This window comes from Nomascus leucogenys, chromosome 13 (genome assembly GCF_006542625.1).
Source record: "Nomascus leucogenys isolate Asia chromosome 13, Asia_NLE_v1, whole genome shotgun sequence".
NCBI lineage: Eukaryota > Metazoa > Chordata > Mammalia > Primates > Hylobatidae > Nomascus > Nomascus leucogenys.
This window is the reverse complement of record NC_044393.1, coordinates 81136820-81160206: the sequence shown is the minus strand read 5'-3', so window position 1 is coordinate 81160206 and position 23387 is coordinate 81136820. Positions and strand designations below refer to the sequence as shown.

The 23387-nt window shown below is 49.3% G+C and overlaps 1 protein-coding gene across 2 annotated transcripts in view; it reads left to right on the top strand.

The window, feature by feature from the left end:
- PLXNA4 (plexin A4) overlaps nt 1-23387 on the top strand; it is a 457885-nt gene that overhangs the window by 367175 nt on the left and 67323 nt on the right. For both annotated transcript variants that reach the window (XM_030825648.1, XM_030825649.1), the window contains exons 10-14: nt 1711-1911; nt 9509-9605; nt 10092-10282; nt 14604-14755; nt 19047-19164. In XM_030825648.1, coding sequence (XP_030681508.1) covers nt 1711-1911; nt 9509-9605; nt 10092-10282; nt 14604-14755; nt 19047-19164 — 759 coding nt within the window. The remainder of the gene's footprint in view (nt 1-1710; nt 1912-9508; nt 9606-10091; nt 10283-14603; nt 14756-19046; nt 19165-23387) is intronic.

The window sequence follows — 23387 nt, the reverse complement described above, 5'->3', positions numbered from 1 at the left end:
GGATAAAGGTGTGAGCAGCCTGTAGGGTTGTGGGAGGAGGGATTAGTTTAATGGGCCTGGGGAACTCCCATGAAGCAAGGCTCCACTGCCGGTCCATCTGTGGACCATGGTCCTGCTCTTCCAGCTTCCTCTCTGTCTCCTAGCTTCCCTTATAACTTTCTCTCTCCCTTTCTTGCTTCCATTTCCCCTGCCTCTCTTTCCCTCCTCTTTTCTTGTTGGATGATCAGAAAGGATAGAGGGAACAACCACTCCAAATCATGGAATCATAATGGGTTAAGATCGACAGGGCCTTGGAGTCCCACTCAACTGATAGATAAAGAAATTGAGTTTCAAATGGGCTGTGATGTGCTCAGAGTTCCAGAGCTCATCAGCAGCTCAGGGGTACCAGAGCTAGCTCAAGCCTTCTCCCTCTGAGCCTAAGTCTTGTTATGGTATAGCTCACAATGGCACAGGGAGATATTTGGCTCATGTTTGCTCTGGGACCTGGGAGGGACAGCTGCCAGTTGCCTAACTGCCTAGAACCCCTCCCTTCCACCATTTCCCAGTGGCTTCCTTTCTGCCTTACTCTGCTGAGGACAAGTGTTAAGGTGCGGGGAGAGAAGCCTCTGCTGAGAGTTGGTGGTGAGCCCATGACAAAGCACCATCAGAAAGAACATGTGCGTCATGCTTTTTGATGATCAACCTGCCCAGGAGCCATCTGTCTTGGCATGTCCCAGACAGTGCCACAGATAGAGGAATCTGGGGGATGGTGGGACCTGCCTGGCACAGGGGATGCCCAGGCCATGCTTGTGTTATGGAAGGCCTCACGCCTGCCCACCTCCATCAGCAGGAGCTAGAATACTGACTCTCCTCCACCCAGCTCCTGAGAATACAGCAACATACCAGCTCCTACCACTCAACTGGGCAGAGCACCCACCCTCCTTCTTCTGACCTCCTTATGTCCCCAGCCCTCCCTGGACAAAGCCAATAGCCCCAGGAAAAAGGGGCCCAGTGATTCACTGTCTCCATCCCAAAGGCCATCTGGGCTCCTGTGGCTCCAGGGCTAAGTGTGCCCATTGCTAGCATCTAGAAAGAGCTCAGAGTGTTTCTACTCTGAGAGGCATTTCTTTGGGGCCAGGACATCCTAGAGCTTGGTCAGAAGCTTCTGGATTTATAAGGCCTCTAGGGCCCATTCCAGAACATTCTCAAACATCAGATTCAGCCCATGTAGGAAAGGCCCTCCTAACCTCCCTGTGGCAGTCAAGACTCACATTCCAGGGGCAGAGCAGGGCCCAGGGCTTTGCCTCTCTGTGGAGCTTCTCACACGGTCTATGCATCCCAATTCTTGACAGCCTGGAACTTAGCATGCAAAGAGATCATCAGTCCCCAGTGGGAGGGGAGGCCTAGCCCTCAGAGGCAGTCTCTACTAGGGTAGAAGGGTGCCAGGAGGAGGCTACAGGAGTGTCAGAGAATCTGGATTGCATAGGGAAGGTATTCATGGAACCCAAAGAGGGTGGGGACCACCTCAAGATATGACACTAGGACCCCAGATTCCTCAGTTTCATTTCTGTCCTCAGTGCATTGCCCACTGGGAGGGCACGAGCACCTTGGGGGTCACCTGTGGGTGTGTCCATGGAAGGGTGGAGACGGAACGTCTGGCTTATGTCTGCAGAGGTCCTTGCTCATTTGGTTTCCTGGCTGCCTAGCCTGAGCCATGCCCTCTGTCCCCAGGACTGCCCCCAGCTGCTGCGAGTGGACAAGATCCTGGTGCCTGTGGAGGTGATCAAGCCTATCACGCTGAAGGCCAAGAACCTCCCCCAGCCCCAGTCTGGGCAGCGTGGCTACGAATGCATCCTCAACATCCAGGGCAGTGAGCAGCGGGTGCCCGCCCTGCGCTTCAACAGCTCCAGCGTACAGTGCCAGAACACCTCTGTGAGTCGCCCAACCCTGCCCACTGCCAAACCAGGCCCCAGTCCACCCGCATCACTGTTGTCTTCTAGGAGCCAAATCAGCTCAGCCCTGCAGTCATTTCCTTAACACGCACAAAACTGCCCACCTGCTTCCCCCATGCCTGCTGGCACATCCCAGCCCCACAACACCTGCCCCAGCAGCGTGCTGGGTTCTGAGGTCACCCAGGGCCTGGCCCTAGTTGTAAATGTTTTGTGATGAAGGTTGTCCGTGCAAGACAGGATTAGAAGGGAGATTGGACCAGCCATGGAGCTGTGAGCCCTGTTTGTGGGCAGACGCTGGGCTCCAGGAACCTTCATGTCCATCCTCTTTCCTGAGAATCTCTGAAAGCCCTGCGCCCTGCCTTCTCGCCAAGCCCCAGAGACATCCCACCACCTTCACACCTACATAGGGGCTGTTTCTCAGCAGAGAAGGCTTCTGAGACAGACCAAGCATTGGCAGGAGGAAATAACAAACGGGAAGGAGCTGGCCAGGAGAGTGCTGCTTAGATCAGCGCAAACCCTGCCCAATGTGTAGCAAATCCACATTAAGCCCAAGCCCTATCAATGAGTCGTCAGCAGCCCCCAGGCTGCCGACAGCTGTCTACCTAATTCCTAGGTACCCCACAGTGAACCCCACCTGTGTATCACCTTTCCTGACTTCCTTTTGCACCTGCCATGTTGCCTTTCCAGCTACTGCTCTGGTCTCTCTCTCTCTCTTTCTGGGCTCCTTTCTTTGTGCCCAGATGCTCAGAGACAAACACTAGACACATAGATTCAGAACATTTTCAAGTCATAGGAACTTTAAAATTTTTCTTCACTGCACAAAAGAGAAAGTAAAGGCCTGGAAGCAGGGGCAGATCTAGGTTTGTGGGGTGAGACATACCATTTGGAGACCTTCTTTAAGACCAAAATATAATAAGTACAAATTAGATACATAGGCCTTAGAAGGGGCTGTGTGTGCAAGTGTAGGCCCAGAAGCTGAGCTCTATTCACTTTGGGGTAATGCACCCCAAAATGTGCCAGAAGGTAAGTGACTTGCTCAAGGCCACACAACTAGTGAGTGGCAGAGGTGGCCTGGATTTGAGGACCCCTCCTGTGTCACACTGCTTCCTATGTATTCTTCTAGTTGCTCCTGGGCACTTACGTGCAGTGTCTGTATTTGGAGATGTGATGTGCGACCAGGAGAGTCCCAGACAAAGGATTTCGTGGGACACCCTACTCTTCCTGCAGGAAGTAGTCCAGGGGGAATTGGAGCTCAGAGAGGCCCACACACTTGCCCTAGGTCACTCGGCACTACAGGGATAGAACTGGTCACTGCTCTCACAACCTCTGAAACCCCAGAAGTTGTCCCCATGGCATCCTGTGTGCCCATCCCCCTCCTCCCCTGGCTGCCAGGCTATTTTTCAGATTTCTGCTGCACTCCAGATTAAACCTGTGAGCAAAGGAGATATTAAACACCTCCTGTTTCCCCATAAATTCTGAGTTCAAGCACATCAGCCCCAAGGGTTTGGCTCAAGTCATTCTCTCCAAAACAAGACCCTCCCTATAGAAAGAGACCTCCATCTGGGCCTCACATTTGACTCTGCGGAAGGCTGGTGAGGATCTGAAGCTGTGGGGAAAATAGCCTCGTTTCTTCAGAGAAGCTGCCCCAAGGATCTGGGGATGTCAGGAGGGTAGATAGAGCCTGTGGGCCTCAGATGGCTGTGCCCAAGAGAGGGACATGAGTGTCATAAAACTGGGCCCCATGGCCTGGCCTTTGGTTGACTCCGTTAATAGACAAAGATACTCCAGACAGCAGCATGAGTTAGTCTTCTAAACCCCTGGGTCAGAAGTTCCCTTGTGCCCTTGGGACTAACTTTAGCTTCCAAGAAGCTTGCTGGGACCCTCTGCCATTCTATTGACTGCCAGAATTGGAAGTAGATTGTGTTGAAATGTCCTCAGCATTTCCCAGGCTGAGAGCTGCCTGATCAAATGAGTCCTTAGCCATCACAGGGAACTCCCCGAACGTGGGTGCGAAATCAGAGCCTCCTGGGAACAAGAACACAAACAGGGTCTCAGCAGCGCCAGGCAGATGAGTGCTGTCTCCTCCTTCATGGTGTCCCAATGGGGTACATGGAGCTGGCACCCTGGTCGGCACCCATGGGAAAAGGAAGGGAACGGCTGGGCTCCAGTGTGCGCACAGTCTGTTTGTCAGATGTTGAATCCTTGGACCTCAAGAAATCAGCAAGTGACATAGCTCCTCCCCTGGGAATTTCACATCTGGAAGCCTGATGTCCCAGGACACAGTGTTGAGTTCTACTTCCAGCCCCTGTTGGCATTGGAGCTGGAAGCCTGGAAGCTGCGGCTCCCTTCACCAAGAAGAGAACCTGATGTTGAAGCTCCTGGCCCATGCCCTGCCCCCAACTCAGGACCTGAGGAGGGCTCCCGCTGCACTCTGGCCCTCTAGAGTTCAGAGCTGCGGCCTCTCCATCCACCATGGGCCAGGTCTGGGTGCCCCCAGGTCACTGCTTCCAAAGCAGCTCAGCTGACTTTGCCTCCATGACTTTTTAATTTTGACACCATTAGTTGTAGGAGAGGTGATTTCTCTACCATCTTAAAGTCTGAGAAAGAAACTGAGGCAACAGGAGGGGTGCCCCTCAGACAACAGAATGCAGGAGGAGTCCCTTCTGCTTACTAGGACCCACTGGAATCACATGGTTCAGGAGGGCTCAGCTCTGACATTTCCCGGGAGCCTCTCTTTTCATGGGGGGCAGTGGAATCCCAGTTTAAATGCTGGTCTGGGTCAGGTTGCTGCTTGCCATCAAGCAATTTCCATCAAATATCTTTGGGGTCATGATCAGGGGCAACCCTCCCCCACCATAGTTACAGAAAACAGGGTACCATCAGACAAGAATAGACCTGAGAGGGTATCTAATTAATCCTGTTACAGATGAGGTCTCCAAGGCCCAGAGAGGGCAAGTGACCATCTCCAGATCACCCAGCAAGTAAGGCACAAATTCAGAACTTGAATCCAGTTTCATAACACATCCCCTAATCAAAGGCTGAGCAAAGAACAGCAGCGAAGGGCACTTTCTACCCCAGCTTTGGTGTTATTCCTGGGAGTACAGTCTGATCAGCCTCAAAGAGGATTGTGCGGAAGAAGAAATTGTTTCATTTCCTAAATCCGTGAACAATCGGAGACAGCCTTGGACAAGGGATCTAACAAAGAAATCCATGAGTTTGTGATGGCAGAAGGAGGTGGGTGATAAATTGGTCTCAAAGGAGAGCAGAGAAAAAAGAAGAAAATTCAGTGTGGGAGTGACACTGGGCTGGGGTGGTGGAGCCACTTCCAACCCCATTATGCGGGGACAGGCCTTGAGCCAATGGCTGCAGCCCCCAGGGGCTGGTGGGAGGAGGACAGGGTGGACTCACAGGCAGCAGTGGAGGGGAAGCAACTGTGGGTATTCGTGGCCTACTTTAGATCAAGGCTCTAGGAAAATGTCAAGTGCTGCTAATAATAGTGCGTGGCCACCAGCTCTCAGAGGCTGCCAATCATGCCAGTGAGGGGGCTGCAAAGGGCATCTGGCTGGCTGAAGTGCTGGTCATGAGGGCCGGGGACAGGCCCAGCTTCCACGGACTCATGGTGGCCTCTGGTTTTCTCTTGGCACCTTCATTTACCACGTGCAAAACAGGGATGGGGAGCAATAGGAAGAGAACTTGTCCCCTTTCTACTTTATTGGGACATGGCTGAAAAGGGGTCAGCAGAGCCCTCTGGACTAGAGATGGACACAGTGTACATACCAGCTTCTTGTGTAGCATTAGGTTGTTGAGATTTGTTTGCCCAAATGGCAGAACTTTCCGGCAAAATATCTCAGATCTTGGGACAAGGGACTGGCTGGAGGAAAGAATGTCTCAGTTATATCGAGGTCTCATTTTTGCTTTAGAAGTAGAAGCTGAGGTTCACACTTTCCCAGGGTAATGGGGAAAGTCATCCATTAGCCCCGCATAGTGTGCCAGACCTTGATTGAGACACTTAACCTCCCGGCCTCCAGGAGCCTGGAGCCTGTCCTCCCTGGGCTCTGAGCTTTGTGCACATTAACTGCCCGCTGATTGCAGAGAGCTATATAAATGCTAAGTGGAGTGGAGACGGGGTGGGGGGGGGATCCTGGGGGATGGGAGCCCGCGGTCCAGGCTCCCAGCTGTCTGCAGAGGCAGAGAGACTCCGTCTGCCATGACCACCCCTTTCCCCTACCCTTCCCCAGGCACGTTGCAGGTCATCCACAGGAGAGACAGCCTCCAGGAACAATGGAAACTTCCCTAGAGACAGAGCAGGGCTGGAGGCGGGGAGCACATGGGGTTAACGATTTCTCTAATAAATCGTTAGATCCCAGGATTGGGGGAGAGAAAGAGAAAGAAATGCCCAGCACATGTGATCCTAATGTCTTTTTTATTTTCAGTTTCTTCAAAGAGAAAATTCGTGCTTGCACACATGCACACACACACACATACACACACACACATACCAGAACACATAAGCGTTCTCATATGCATACATCCCCATACATATTAAGAGTCTGGCACAGGAACACTCAGTGCATGGCTGCTGTTATTTTTCTGCACAAACATAAACATAGGCAACATGAATATAGTTTTGCATAGCATCCCCAACTGTATGCACATAGACTAAAATACACAATCACATTTGAGTGCTTAGACTATATGACAGATACTATGCTCAGAGCATGCTGTGCATGATCTTGAATCCTTACGCCAATCCAAGGAGATGTGAACTGCTTTGAATTCCCACTTTACCAATGGGGAAACTAAGACTTAGATTATCTGCTCATTTCACACAGCTGGTCACTGGCAGAACCACTTTGTGGAACTGTGTGGTGTGTCTGTATATCTATGTGTGTGTGCATTTATGGACATATAGATAACATGGAGATGTGTGCTCACGTCTCCTCAAGTCAGCACGCACATAAACACATTTGGATACACAGATGCTCACATGCATATGTATGTAGGATTCTTTGCCTTCCTCTCTCTGGGATGTGAGGTCCTTCCTGAGAGGGGGCATGAGGATTTATTGATCTTTGACTAACATACTCCTGGTCACCACCTGCTGCTTCCACTTTGTGTCTTGGCCAGAGCCAGGCCTGAAAGCAGAAGCCAGGCTCCCATCTTGACATAGCCACTGTCAGCATCCCTCCTATAGGTCAGAGCTCAGCCTGCCCCAGCACTGCCTCTAGGTGATCAGATGGTGCTCAGCTTGGGGTGAAACAGCCAGCCCTGCTCAGACCCATCCAGGCAGCAGCTTGAAGCCTGTTGAGATCACCTTTTCCCACTGGGACTTTCAAGGAGAGAGATGAGAAGGATGGGAAGAAATTGAATATGGCTGGAGGAGGGAACTGGAAGCCTGCAAGTTCTCTCTCTCTCTCTCTCTCTCTCTGTCTTTCTCTCTCTCTCCCTCTCTCTCTGTCTCTCTCTCTCACACACACACACACACACACAAATACGCACAAGGAGGGAGGGCATCCGTCTCTTATACCCTTCTCCCTCCACTGGGGCAGTCATCTGCCTCCCTACTTCTAACAGACTGCAGGGATTCTCTAACTTTAACCAGCACCAGAATCACAGAGTAGTTCTCAAAAGGCTCATCTTTAGAGATTCCAGTCCGGCAGATCTGGGATGGGCCCTGGAATCTGCATTTTAGTAGGCCTCCTGGGTGATTCTGCTGAAGGAGTCCCTAGACCACTCTAAGAACCACCGGTCTAAAGTGGAAGAGGTTTTCAAGACAACTTACGACCACCCAGCCTGACCCAGCTACAGAGAAAACCTCTGGGGAGTTGATGATTAAGTTCTATGATGATCAAAGTTTCCACTGTGGTTTCTGCAGGGCTAGGAACCTTTGCTTTACTCTGTGAGCTCGGACCCTGGCCTTGGCCCAGGTGCCATTGGTCAAATGAGAGATTCAATGAGAGGGGTGCAGTGCAAACTCCTCCACTGTGGGACAAACACCGAACTTGGCTCTCTGGCCCTGGCACGCGTTGCCAGGGAGGAAGTTAGAACTCTAGATGCTAGGGCAGAGCCAGGAGTGGCTGGAGGTATGTCCTCCTGCAGTTGCTGTATAAGGGCAACGTCAAGTCACAGTCTGTTCTCATGGGAGCACATTCAGTAACTCAAGAATTTAGGGTGATTTTCTGCATTAAAGATTAGAACATCTCCTTTAGAAGCTCCTACAAATAGAGTGCAGACCTGTCCCTGCCCAGAGGCAGAGGTGTGGACAGTAGCCCTCTGAGATTCTTCCCAGATGTGTTTTCCCATGTCCTGTGGCCACCCTCCCTGTCCATGAAGGTGCCATGGCCAACTCGGAGGATGGAGCCTCAGTGGCCTCCTGTGATATCCATCAACATCCCCCTAGCCCAGCCCTCCAAATTTTTAATTCAAATTAAATTTGAATTAAAAGAGCCCATAGGTTCTGCAAACACAACTTCAAACCTGGTCCTCTGGACTAACCTCTTTCAACAAATTGCCAGGCCTCAGCCTCCCCTATGCAGAAAATCTGTCTCAATTCCATTCCTCCTTCCTGCCCCTTGTGGCGAGCAGAGTTGGCTGGAATAATGAGAAAATCACCAGGTAAGGGTTGGAAATTGCTGCCCAGGGTGGGCTCTAAGTTCTCTCTGCTAACCCTCTTTCTCTGGAGACTGAGAGGGGTCTGCTATGGGAAGGCAGACTAAGGGGCACCATGCCTGGGGACTGCCCCCTCCACCAGCATCTTCAAGCCAGCACCTCCCTCTTCTCTCCACCCTCCACCTCTTATCTCTTAGCCAGGTAGGGGAGCAGGACCCTGAGGAGCCCTCCGAGGACAGGAGTACAACAGGAATCTGGGCATGAGCCTGGCTTTGAGCTGGTGACTGTCTGCAGCATCCAGGCCCAGATTCCCAGATTTGTCCTCCAAGGTCCTCAGGATTTCCTCCCTCACCAACAAGCTCCCATCTAGTCCTCTTCTCTCTTAGCCCCCAGGCTCTCATCCCCCTAGGGTGTAGCTCCTTCATTTCTTAGTCTCTGCAAACACCGCCCTGCCTGGGAAGTGATTACCGCTCCCCAGGTCTTTGGTAAAACATCCACCTACCCTGGACATTTCCTGGAAATTAGAGTTCCCCAATCTAATTGCAGACTTGGGAGGGCCTAGGGACCAGGGTTTTCCTGGGCAGCCAGGGAGGAAGTGGACTCCTCCCTCGGTTTTACCTCTCAGGAAAGCCCAGGGGTTGGGAGCAGGCCTCCTGCCTGAGGCCCACAGAAGATGACCTGGTGGCTTGCTCCCATCTGCTCCTTGAGCCGGCATCCACAGTGGCATGCTTGGAGGCCTGGCCCACCCCTGTGTTATTTTCCAGCCCCTCTGATAGACACTTCCCTGCCTGTACACATATGTGCCTGCGCATACTTGTGTGCACACAGGTAGACACATGCACACAGGCACAGCCTTGGCCAGTCCTTAGCCCGTGAGCTCTTAACGGCCCTAGGCTGATCATTGGGGCCCTCTCTAGAACTCTCTGTGACCCCACTTTCTTCTTTCCTCCTCCCCGACCTGGCTGCAGTATTCCTATGAAGGCATGGAGATCAACAACCTGCCCGTGGAGTTGACAGTCGTGTGGAATGGGCACTTCAACATTGACAACCCAGCTCAGAATAAAGGTGTGGAAGGGCTGGGGCCTGGCAGGGGAGGGAGGGGAAGGGATGGGGTAGAGAGGGAAGGAGCTGCCCTGCATTCTCGCAGGTGTCATTCTGCCCCCGCCTCCTAGTGGCTGTCCATCTCCCTCTGAGCCCCTCCTTCACAGCCTCTGCACCATCTGTGCTTCTCAGTTACATCTTGAGCATGGGCTCCGTATAGCTTGACCTGCGCTGGGGGCTTCTGGTAGGAGGTGGCGTGCAGAGGACTTCCTGGGAAGGGCTGCTGAGTGCTTAGTGAACGGAGACCCCCAGAGCTTCCCATTTCAGTCCCTCTGCACAGGCCTGGACTTCCTTTCAGGTTCTTTTTTGCATCAGAATGGCTAAGGGGGCAAAGCTGCCTTTGTGTCCCATCACCCCAGGCTGGGACTGCACTCTTTGTCTCTCTCTGGGCCCCTCCTGTCCCCACCGCCATTCCCAAGCACCCCTTGCCCTTGCCCTTCCCCTCTGCAGTTCACCTCTACAAGTGTGGAGCCATGCGCGAGAGCTGCGGGCTGTGCCTCAAGGCTGACCCAGACTTCGCATGTGGCTGGTGCCAGGGCCCGGGCCAGTGCACCCTGCGCCAGCACTGCCCTGCCCAGGAGAGCCGGTGGCTGGAGCTGTCTGGTGCCAACAGCAAGTGCACGAACCCCCGCATCACAGAGGTAAGCTGGGGTCAGGCCTCCTGCTCCAAATGGGCAGGCTCCAGGCTGCTATGCCACACCCTGTGGAAACTCTGCCCAGCCGTGGTATCGGTCACCCAGTGGTCACCGGATGGACTTGGTTGCTCCGACTGGCTGGGTGGTGCCCTAGTTTTCCTTCACGGCTTCCCCAGAAGCTTAGGCTTGGATCAGAGACTCCTGTTGGGGCTCGACTGTCCTCAACAAGGGGCTCAACTGTCCTGTTGGAGTCTCCGAGGAGCTGTGTCTAAAAGGACTCAGTCCTCGCCAGCCCGTTCCTTTGTCTGTAAAAGCCTCAGTGGCAAGGCCTGAAGTTCCACCAGTGGCACCCTCACCAAGTGTCAGCCCGTGATTGGAGGTTGCATGGGCGTTGGGGCACAGCGTGGCTCTGGGAGGTGAAGAAGGTCACAACAGAGAGGCCTTTGAACTCCCCCAAAGCAAGCCCTGAGCTGTAAGATGGAGCACAGTTTAGGGGGACCAAAGGGACACAGGCCATGGAGCGAAGACCCAGGAGAGGAACACGGGGAAGAGCTAAACATGCAGACACTGGGTCCCAGAGAACAGGGTTTGAATCCAGGCTCCACCAGCTGTTTGCTGAGTACCTTGGGGCTAAATCACCACTATCTCCACACCTCACCTTCCTCACATGTGCGGTGGGCCTGAGCATCCCTCTTACATGGGACTTGGAAGGATTTCACACGTGCCTACAAGCAAGGTACCTTGCTCCGGGCCCAGTGCGTGGGGATCTCACCAGCCTCCTCCTCACTCATTGTCACTGGTAAAATCATTCCCAGGGATGTCTAAGCCAAGGAAATCACTGCCCCTGGAGTTCATTTAAGTAGTCCTGTCTCTTCTCCTCCCACTCCTGCACTCTTTCAGCAAGGCTGGAGTCCCTTGCTCCCTCTTAAAATAAAAAAGAGGGCTGCATCTCTCTCTCCACATGCTCCTCCCCCATGGCACCATGGCATCTGTGGCACCATGGCATCTGTGGCACCATGGCATCTGTGCCTCCAGCTCAGGGCTGAGCACACCGTAGGTGCTCAATACCTCTTTACCATTGCGGATGCTGGTCAGGATTATGAAGCAGCAGGAAGAGGGAGAAGGAGAGAAGACAGAGACTCAGTCTCTGCCTCAGTGAACAGTGAGGATGAACTGGTACCGGGCTTTGAGCACAGTTTCACAAATGCACACAGTATACAATCACTTAACAGTGGCAGGTACAGTCATAGGCCATATATTTGTGTGATGCCTAATAGTTGCACCACACGTTTACACCCCTTACCTTGTCAGTCCAAACAACCACCTGTTCTTTTAGGTTCCCAGGGCTGCCGTCACAAGGTACTGCAGACTAGGCAGCTTGCACGACAGAAATGGATCATCCTGAAGTTCAGGAGGTAGATGGTCAAGGTCAAGGTGTTGGCCGAATCGGTTCCTCCTGAGGGCTGTGAGGGAAGCGTCTGTTCCCCGTCTCTCTCCTTGACTTGGAGATGACCATCTTCTCCCTGTGTGGCTTCCCATCATTTTCTCTCTGTACATTCCTCTGTGGCCAAATTTCTCTTTTTCATTAGATCGTATTGTACAAAAGCCCATCCTAATAGTCTCCTTCTAATTTGATTGCCTCTGTGAAGACCCTGTCTTCAAATAAGGACACATTCTGCAGACTGGGATTAGGACTTCACCCTGTGACTTTGATGGAAGCACAATTCTAACCCATAATGTCTCCCAGGCCAGGGTTATCATCAGGTTATTATTCTCTTCCAGACAGAGCCTAATGCTCAGAGAGGCACACATACTCTAACCAAAGTGTCAGTAACATGGTCCTGAATCCCAGATCTCCTGAGTAATGCTCTCCTAGGTTATTGTTCTCCTCCACTACAATGGTGAGACTTCACACCCCCACTCACAAATCGTGCACGTGCACCAGGGATGTGTGAAAGCAAGAAGCTTCTTGGCTTTTGTGGGTGAACAGCCTCACCCAGCAAAGCAGCCCCTTGGGGTGGCCCTCAACATGTGCCCCATGCTTCAGACCCTTTATCCTCCACATTCCTGGCTGTACAGGCTCTGAGAGTTTCTCTCAGTCCCCACTTCAGTCTTTTGCATGGTAGGAATCTAAACAGTGATTCTCAGACTTGGAGGAAATATTTGCAGAATTAACCTACAGAATGATCTGGAATAGGAGGACAGGTGGACCTCTCCTCTCCCCACTGCCCCTGACCCCACACCCGGGCCCATGTCCTCCCTTCCCAGTCCCCACCCCTCACCCTCACACCTTCTCTGTGGAACGGCTCCTCCCGGAGCCCTCAACAAGAAACCAACCCAGGGGGCTCTGCGCATGGCAGTGTGTCTGGTGCCATGAGTGGGACTTGCTTTCTTCTTGGCCTACGTCCAAGAAAATCACAGGGAGGAGATGGCAAATTAAACAAATCTCCCTGTGACAAAGGCTATTTACTGCCTCCATACTGGTGTTGGCCCTAGGGGAACCTGGGGAACGAAGGAGTGGGCCAGAGATAAAACTCCTTTTTCAGTATGACAAGCCAGGGCTAGAATATCATGGGGACACTGCTTTCAGGTGCCACTGGCACTTTGGGGACTGGCTAGGTGGGCATTTAGGAACAGCACAGACTCTCCCTCTGACCTTCCCCACATCTGTCCACCTCCCTCTCATAGAAATGGGCCTGTGTCTCCAGGGAAGCTGTTTTTCCACTGCAATGGGAATACACTTATGCACAGGCTCACACCCCTGCCCACGCTCACTCACAATCACACCCATCCTCACAGGGATGTGTAGGAGGTGGGAGGTAGCTTTACTGTGGCAGGTAAGCCGTCTCACCTGGAGAAGCTGCCACTTGGTGGGGAGGGCAGCACAGCCTAATTTCTTCCGCTTCCCCCATCTTTCACCCTCACCCCAGGATGGAATTCCCACTTGTAGTCCTGCAGGGTTGAGGAGAGTTGGATATGCTGAAAAGGGATAGAGATGGAATCTCTGGGCTCCTTCCATTCTAATCCTGCTGACATTGGCTAAGGTTCAGGTGCTGGTGCTCATAGGCACCAGGAATGGAAGCATGCCCTTCTCCAGCCCATGAAACGCTGGGATGAGATTGTGTTAACTGTACAGCCCTCACCTCAAAGCAGGCACTTGGATGTTGAGTCCTCACATTTTAATCACGGGTTTTTTCACACTGATTTAGGAGGGAAAGCCAGTACACTTTGACCTGTGTACGAGGGTAAAATTTAAATTAAACTTAAATCTATGTGGTACCAGGCCAAACAACAAAGGCAAAGGAGTTGTGACAAATGCTCATAATAATTCCGGAAAGGTGTTCGGACAGTTGTAGGTTTTATTACAGTGACAATGCAAGACATTAAGATGGTACTGTTACTGAAAAGCCTACAAGGAGTGAGACAGACCTGCTGTCAGAGATTCAGGATCAGAGGAGGAGGGGGCTGGGAGTGGGAAGGATGAGGAACAGGCACAAAGAATTATTGCCAGGTAAGTGGCACAAAGAAGGTACCTTGGAATTTAAGTGGAGAGAGAGGAAGAACACAGGGTTATGGGGCAGTGTCATTTGAGAAGGATCTTGAGAGGTGGGTAGGGTCACATAGGTGTAGAGGGCTCTGGGTGGATAGGAGGGGTTTTTATTTTCCTTGAGAGTAGAACCAACACAAGCAAATGCTAGAAGGCATGAATCCCAATTTTCTACGAATCACCCAGTAGCATTGCTGGTCATGTTCCATCTTCTCATCTCTTCTATGAAATGGAAAGATGGGCTGGGCGCGGTGGCTCATGCTTGTAATCCCAGCACTTTGGGAGGCTGAGGCGGGCGGATCACGAGGTCAGGAGATCGAGGCCATCCTGGCTAACATGGTGAAACCCCGTCTCTACTAAAAAATATAAAAAATTAGCCGGGCGTGGTGGCGGGCACCTGTAGTCCCAGCTACTCGGGCTGCTGAGGCAGGAGAATGGCGTGAACCCGGGAGGCGGAGCTTGCAGTGAGCCGAGATCAGGCCACTGCACTCCAGCCTGGGTGACAGAGTGAGACTCCGTCTCAAAAAAAAAAAAAAAAAGAAATGGAAAGATGTACCATGGGCTTTGCATACTGCTCCTAGTGACACACACAAACACGGACTGCTTTCCTAGAAGCTACTACCCATTGATTACCGCAGGCTTTGGGTGCCCTTGGGGCCTTCGAGCCACTCAGGGACTCTGGGGCAAATGAGACAAGAGCCAGCAGCCTCTCCTTTCCTCATCCACAAGTGAGTGGCAGTATCTTGGTGTTTGTCTAATTATTTCTCTTCCTCCCTCCAGATAATCCCAGTGACAGGCCCCCGGGAAGGGGGCACCAAGGTCACTATCCGAGGGGAGAACCTGGGCCTGGAATTTCGCGACATTGCCTCCCATGTCAAGGTTGCTGGCGTGGAGTGCAGCCCTTTGGTGGATGGTTACATCCCTGCAGAACAGTAAGTGAAGCTGCACACAACGCAGGAGGAACAGGGGAGGGAAGACGGGTTAGTATTAGGGACGTCCTGGTCAGCAACTAGGTGCTCTCAGAGCCTGTTGTGGGGGAAAAGGAGAACCACCCTAATATTCTAGAGTTGGAGGGCAGACTCCCACAACTCCCTGCCTACTCAGCTAGCTAGCTGCCATATTGGGGAAAGTGTAGAGAGGGAAAGGAGAAATAGCTGGGAGAGAAAGGTGACTGTTACCTACTTGGGGTATAAGGCCACATGGAGGGGAGACAAAACAAAATGAAAATCTGCGAGAGAAGTGTTTAAGTCCAATTTCTTCTGCTGTCCTCAACTTCCCGCTCACATCCCCCCCAGCACTGATCCTGTGCTACTCTCTATGGAGACTGACAATGAAATTCACACCCACTCTCAGGCTTGTGGGTGCCTTAGATTATTTTTCTCTTTGAAAGTCTGCTGGCCCACTGAATGGGTCATTCAGCAAAAGACCTTGACCTATAACCCACCTAGTAGGGGAGGTTTGTGAATCATGCATGGCCTTGTAAATAAGTAAGCACCATTTTCCAGCCCAGCAAACACAACTATGAAATGTTTACCAGCATCATAGAATCCATATTCCATACCATCTTTGTTGCACCTCCTGGAGTGAAATCTTGTCACTTGTGCTGTATGCACAAGTTATTAACTCTTCGCAAGGCTTCCCCTAGGTATGTGAGTGCAGTTTCCATTTCTGCTTGCTGGGTCTTGCCTAGGTTTACTGATTCTGAACCATCAGTACCGCCATCCTCAATTCCTCCTGATTTCCATGAGGTCTCCCCAAGATGCTCATAGCAGATCAGATGGTTTAAGGATCCAGTCTTGGTAGGACTCACCTCTCTGGTCCGTCACCACTTAGTTACCAAAAGATCTTTCTATGGCTCTTTCAACTTTCTGACACCTTTCTAGAATGAAACCAAACTAGGCCACTGCTAATATATTGTGATTTGGAGAATTTTAAAATATCCTACTTTAGATTTACATAGCCAGATATCAAAAGTATTATTATGAAGCCACATGATTAAAATATTGTGATACCAGTTAGATCAGTAAAGTAAGATAGAGGACCCAGAAAAAGAATGCTGATGCATACAAATTTAGTATGTAATAGAGGTGATATTTCAAATCACCCAAGGGAAGATCATTCAATAATTGATGCTGGTTAACTCCCTGGAAAAAGTACAATAGCAGATCCTTATTCCACATTACACACCAAAATAAATTCCAGATGGATTAAAGAGTTAAGTTTTAAAAATGAAACTGTGAAAGGATTAGAAGAAAATGCAGGTGGAAATTTATTCGATTTCAAGAAGGGGAACTTGTACAAAGTATAACTGCAACAGAGGAAATTATAAAGAAAAAGATTAGGGGATTTGGGTACATAAAACCTTAAAACTTGTGCATCAAAAATCATTGCAAGCAAAATAAAAATGTGAATGATAAACTGGGAGTATGGTTATACCCTATTACAGTTAATAAATACTTTTTCTTAATATGTAAAGAGCTTTTATAAATAAAAGGCAAAGATCACAAAATGATCAAACAGCATGAACGTACAATTTATGAGATAAAAAAGAACCAAAAGTCATACGGAAAATAAATGTTTAACAGCAGTAGTAATCAATTAAATGCAAATTAAAACAATAGGGAGTGGTTTGTGAAAGTTAATGCCTGGTGCAGGAGAGAGGCATGAGAAGTAGCTGACTCCTTCACTCATTGTGCAAGGGGAAATTGGGACAAACTTTCTAGAAGGAAATTTGGAAATGTGGGTCAAAAGCCTTTAGCCTGGCCATCACACTTCTAGAACTTTCCCTAAATAACCAGAATTCACAAATATTTATTTTCAAGAATGTTTATTTCAGCCTTATTTATAATAGTAAAAACTCAGAAGTGATTTACATGTGTAAAAATAGGGAATTCATCAATTCAATAAATTATTGTATAAGCACAGGAAAGAAAACTACACAGCCATTAAATCTGATATTATAGAAGAATCATGACCAGCCATATACTCAAGGTACATTAAGTGAGAACACAGGTTCTTGGAACACAGGTTACAAAGCATAATATAGAGTTTTGAATCAATTTTGTAAAAGAAAAGCAAGACTGGCCACAGAAACACCAAAATGTTGACACTGGATATTACACGTGGGTGCAAGGCAGCGTGGCATGGTAGGTAGGCAAGAGCTTGGACTTCACAAGGAGATTCCTGGGACTGGAGCCATGGCTCTGCCACTTACTTAGTGGGTGAATGTAAGCAAGGTGCTCAACATTTTATTTGCCTCAGTTTCTTCATTTATAAAATGAGGATAATAATGGCATCTACCCCGTTGTCTTATGGAAAATTACATTCTGAATGGTGCAACTGGGGGGGTGTCAGTATGACAAGTGCTTTTATGTACTTTCTATTTTTTTTTAAACACCAAACATGCATTAATTGTGTGATCTGGATAGAAAGGTATTATTTGTTCAGGAACCTTACTCAAAAGTTATTTCTAAGAGAAACATAAAACATAGAAGCCATAAAGTAAAAGAACAACCAACTTAACCACACAGATACTTTTAAACTTTAGTGTGGCAAAAGACATTGGAACCACAGTTGAAAGATGACAAGCGAGGAGAAAATCATTGCAATATTTATAACAGACAAAAGTTAATACTCCTAATTCAGACAATCTATCAGCAAGAAAGAGGGCTTCAACAGAAAAGTCAAAGGAAAGGCTATACGAGATCTTAAAAACACACCCATGTGAAAATTTATAAAACCTCACCTGTAATTTGCAAAATAAAAATGAGATTTTTCCCCCTATTATATTGGAAAAACCTTAAAAGGATTGTTCATATCTGGTGTTGGCAAAAGAGCAGGCCATCGATAGAAGTGCATGGTCCAGACTTCTTGGAACATTATTTGGCTTTACCTGCCAAATATTAAATACACAAACTGACCCAACAGGTTCCTTCCTTAGAAATCTATCCTACTATACAGTGCCTAAGGATGTGTGTGTCAGTTGGTTCATTTTGCAGAATTATTTGGAGTAGCAGAAAAATCAGGACAACTAAATTTTCATCAATAGGAAGATGGTTGTGTAAATGATAGTGCAATCATCAGATGAGATACCGTGAGGCTGCTAAAAAGAAAAAAGTCGAGCCATGTCTACAGAGACAGGAAGGAAGGTCCATGCTATTGTGCTGAGCAAAAAGCAGAAGTGTTTATAGCAGTGGATATGTTATGTTTTGCTTTTATTTTAAAAAACACATATATCTTTCTTTACACATGTATGTTTATAAGTGTAATTGTATATATGTAAAAACACATTTATGTTCATGTGTGCCTGCATATGAAATACAAATATAAATATACATATGTGTGTATGTATATATGTGTATATGTATGCAAATATATGTATTGGGCAAGTTTCCTAACTTTTCTTTGCCCCAGTTTCTTCATTTGTAAAATGAAGAATACATATACATATATACATAGATCTATATACACATATATATTTATATATTATGTCTGCAAAGATATATATATATATACACACACACTTAAGTTTTAAGTATATATATAGTTTTAAGTTTTAAGAAGAATGGGACACTCACTTTTTACTGCCATACTCTGTGCTGTTTGACTGATTATTTTCAAAGGGTATAAACAAATTTCGTAATCAAAGCAATAAAAATTTTTAGAAAGGAAAAAGTTCACACACGCATAAACACACACACACTCTCAATTATTCCCTCACCCAGCCTGGAGGCTGGCTGGGAAGCAAAAGCACTTCACTGAGGCAGCCCAATCATTGGGAGCAGAAAGCTCCCAGGTGGGGACCAGAAAACCTTAGGTCTGTTCCAAGTTCCGGTTTGACTTGCTGCAGCCCTTGGGTAAGTGGCTTTGCCTCTCTGGACTCTGCCAGCCCTATTCCCTAAGGGTTTTGGCTAGAACATGCCCTCCAGTCTAGTTGACAACTGAGTAGATAATCATGAATTAGGGACTGAACATCTAGGGTCAGAACACAGGGACCCTCTTCTAGGCTCCTTCAAAGGAGATCCCATAGGTCAAGTTTCCTCATTGCCTGACAATTAAGGAGAAGCCCCTGCTAGGAGGAATTAGGATATCTTCTCCTTCCTCCCCTACCTGGCCATCCCTGAGATCCTACTGTGGAGAAAGGGACCTGGGTAGGTGCTGTGGGGTGCAGGGTCTTGGCTGGAAGTCCTGTGACCCATGGGATTTCTCCTATCCTCCCTGCAGGATCGTATGTGAGATGGGGGAGGCCAAGCCCAGCCAGCATGCAGGCTTCGTGGAGATCTGTGTGGCTGTGTGTCGGCCTGAATTCATGGCCCGGTCCTCGCAGCTCTATTACTTCATGGTGAGTCTTGGCCAGCAGTGATCTGGCTGGGTGCAGGCCACAGAGCTCATTACCATGATTGCTGGGCCCCTCTAGAGCTCTGTGGGCAAACCCAGGGCAAGGGCCCTCCCTGCAACCTCCCTCAGTTCATGAGACTCCTGTCTTATAGTGAGTGAGAGCACAGCCTTTGAAGTCTGGAAGACCTGGATTCAAATCCAGACTTTTCTGTGCCTGGCTGTGTGGTTCAGGTAAGTTGCTTTAGCTCTCGGGGCCCAGAGTCCCCATGTGGGTGCATGGCAGTGTGGCATGGTAGGTAGGCAAGGGCTTGGACTTCACAAGGCAACTCCTGGGATTTGATACCTGGCTCTTCCACTTGCTAACTGGGTGAGCGTGGGCAAGTTGCTCAACATTTTGTGTTTGCCTCAGTTTCTTCATTTATAAAATGAGGATAATAATAGCATCAACCCCATCATCTTGTGGAAAATTACATCAATGTAGTTATGACTTCTAGTATCATTTGTTTTATTATTTCTGTGGTTGCCACCATTGCTTCCATTTTTCTGGCCTGTCCCTGCACACTTGTGGCCCATTATGCCATCCTATCGCCCTCACACTTCTCCTTCACCCCAATGTCTTAGTCTGTTTACTGCTGCTATAGAAGAATGCCTGAGACTGGGTAATTGATAAAGAAAAGTCATTTATTTGACTCCTTGTTCTGGAGGCTGGGAAGTCCAAGATCTAGGGGCTGCATCTGGCAAGTGCCTTCTTGCTGCGTCACCTCGTGGCAGAAAACAAAAAGTCAGGAGACTGCGTGCAAGAGAGCAAGAGCGGGAGAGGGTGGAACTACCTTTCATAACAAACCCACTCTTTGATAATAAACATGTTCCTATGATAGTAACATTAATCCATTCATGAGGGCAGAGCCCTTATGAACTAATCACCTCTTAAAAGTCCAACATCTCCACACTGTTAAATTGGGGATTAAGCTTTCAAGACATGACTTTGGAAGATGCACTCAAACCATAGCACCCACTCACCATTATCCCTATTTCATGACCTCATCAACCCCCGCCCACCTCTCACCTGCATACCCAATCCATTTCCCTCCACCCACACCATTGCCCCTACCTCTCACCCTACCACCCCTTTCCCCAGCCCATGGCCTTTCTGAGGATCTCTCCCCAGTCCTTAAATTCCTTCCTGCCTGGAACCTCTCATCCCTTCAAAGGCTGCCCGACAAGTAGTTCTAGCGGACAGAGGCTTTTGGAATCTCTCAGCCTTGTGATTATGGAGATGGTGGAGATATGAACACATTCCCTCCCGCACACACCCGTCATTTTAAAAACTAAACCTCTCAGATTAATGACGCTGTAATGGTATAATTTCCTCATGATTCTGAGCTGCTTTTGGAAGCTGGAAGCCTGAAGTGATGGATTTTATGCCTGGCCATCAAATGCCCTGAAATATGTCATGGGGAGTTGGGCTTTTATTGTCCTCCTTCCTCTCTCTCTCCCTCTTTCCTCCTTTTCCCCCTCTTGCCTCCCTCTCTCTCTCCTTCCTTCCTCTCTCCCTTCCTTCCTTCCTTGCTTCCTTTCTCCTTCCCTTCCTTTCTTCCTCTTTCTTTGTTTCCTTCCTTCCTCCCTCCCTCCTTATCTCATCTGCCTTCCTCCTCCTCGTTCTTCCTTCTTCAACTGACAGCCATTGATCACCTCGCACAATGCCTCTCACTAGATTATTTAATGAGTGCTTGTCTAATTGAGTTGGATTTTATGACTTGATGGTTCTGGCTGTGGGGGTTAACGGATGATGAATAAGACCCAACACAGCACCTCCCTCAGGAGGCCTACAGTCTAGAAGGGGAGGTGAAAGCAACTGAGCTCAAGTACTTGACACAGACTTGAACATAGTCAGGGCCAAACCTTAGAGAAACGTTGAGTGTCGTGCCGCACCATGACTGGGCCTGCATCTGCTCCACCTTTTCTCTCCGAGGGCCAAACCCCTTCTGGATGCAGTTGGCTGTCACTGACTGCACATGGGAATTCATAAAATGAGAAGAACACGCACATATAATGGGGTTCATGGACGAGTCGTTTTCCTTATTTGTTTAGGATTTGTACCTGCCACCTTCTCCTGAAAGCATATGAGGGAATTTCCAAGGTGAACCCAATAGACATTAAGACAACTAATGAGAAATGTATATATATTTGTATATAAAGCCTGCATATATATATATGTGTGTGTGTGTGTATATATATAGTATATGATATAGACATAGAGACAGACAGAGAGAGAGAGAGAGGAGGGATGACATTCGCCAGGTATTTGCTAAAATTGGGCAAGAAATCTGGCTTTGAAATTTCCTGGCAGCCAAAGTAAAATGGGAGGAAACTGCTGCATGGCCAACGCAAGCACTGGACTTCCTTGGCCAGCCACTGCCCAGAGCAGCTTTCCATCCTGAGGTTCTTGGCAGCGATCCTGAATGATAAAGTGGACAGGGCTAGAGCCACCTCCAACTTACTAAGCTGATGCTTCTTTTGAACCTTAGCTGCCTCTGCCCTGCATCCCCAGTCAGGACCCTCACTCCTGTGGCTCAATCAAGGCCACCAGCACCTGGCTGTCCTGCAGTCATCTCCACTTGGCCCACTCAGGCTGTCAGCTCCCATAAACAGTGCATCCTCCTCTCTTGCCCATTCCCATCAGTGGTCCATCCCCTAGGCCTACAATCCTGCTGGGCTGTGGCTCAGCGTCCCTTCATTCCTGACATCAGTCCATCACCATGTCCTGGAGTCTTCCTTTTCCCATTCTCTTTGCCATCACAACGGCCTCCTTAAATCCTTCCCTTGCTTTTCTCTCTGAACCTGTTGCAATCCATCTACCATCATGTCAGCTGCCACCTCAAGAAGAGCCAAGGCTTCCCCTCCCTGTAAGACATCGTCCAGGCTCCTCTGTCTGCTTCCCCATTCAATCCTATTTTGCCAGCCTTTGCATTGTCTGCCACCTTATCCTCTCTATCTCCTTCTCTTGGTTGCACGAGCCATATCCTCCTTATTCATCAAAGCTGTGCTCGGGACCCAGTCCTCGGTCTGCAAATGCACAGGCCTGAGCCGTGGATACTCACAGGCCCTGCATCCCATGCCACTTACTGGGACTCCAGACATCTGACTGCATCACACAACTCAGTGGGTCCTCTTTGTGCCCTACTCCTCTTGTCAAACCAGTCAGTCTTGGGAGCCACTTGCCTTGGCCAGCCACTTGCCCAGAGCAGTTTTCCATCCTGTGGTCCTTGGCAGGGACCCTGGAGGACACAGTGGACAGGGCTACAGTCACCTCCGCCTCATTAAGCTGACGCTTCCTTTAAGCCTCTCTGCCTCTGCTCTGCAGTTGCAGCCAGGCCCCCATCCCTGAGGCTCCATCAAAGATCAGCTGAAGCCCAGGACTTTCCTTTCTTTGGGAGCCCCACAGTGCATAGGCAGTGCTAAACCTCCAGACACAAGAGAGTCTCCTGGGGCGGGGTGAGCATTAAACAAAATGCTCTGGACCTGTCCCTGCCTCCTGCCAAGACTAATTACATCCATTGCTACAGATCCTAGGTAATTCTGAGATGCAAGCTGGGCTGAGGCCCCCTGACCTAGGAGAAAGGATGTTTCCTGAGTAGCTCCCATGTACCAATGCACTCAGCTCTCTGCTTTTATTCTTATAATGAGCCTGTGTGCTACACATTGGAAAGTCTCATCTGCCCTCAGGAAGGGTCCAGTCTTGGCTGTGTGATTGTTCCTACCCTGGAGAGGGGTGTGATTGAATTTAGGGTACTAAGGGAGAATTCCTAGAAGAAGCTGGAGGGAAAGATGGGATTTGTATAATACAAATAGAATATAATTTTCCATGTGGATCTGAAGTGGTGGGAGGCTGTTCCCAGCATAAGGTCTAGTGCACCAAAAGATGGGAACAGGAGGGAGAAGGAAGAGGGTGGGTGGTGAGGAGGAGAGACTGAAGCAGAGGCAGGTCAGGACAGATGACAGAGGTTGCCACAGGCAAATATGCATTGGTCTAGTGGGTCCCTGAAGCTCAAAGATTTGTGTCATTTTTCTACTTAAGGGACATCTTTGAGGAATGGCTCTGGTGCCACATGTTCACTTGGGAAGACTTTTAGGAAGGAGGTAGTGCTAGGGACCCCGGTCTCTTTCTCTGGCCCCTTGCATTTAAGGATTGCGTCACTGAGGCCCACTCCCATCCCTCGCACACAG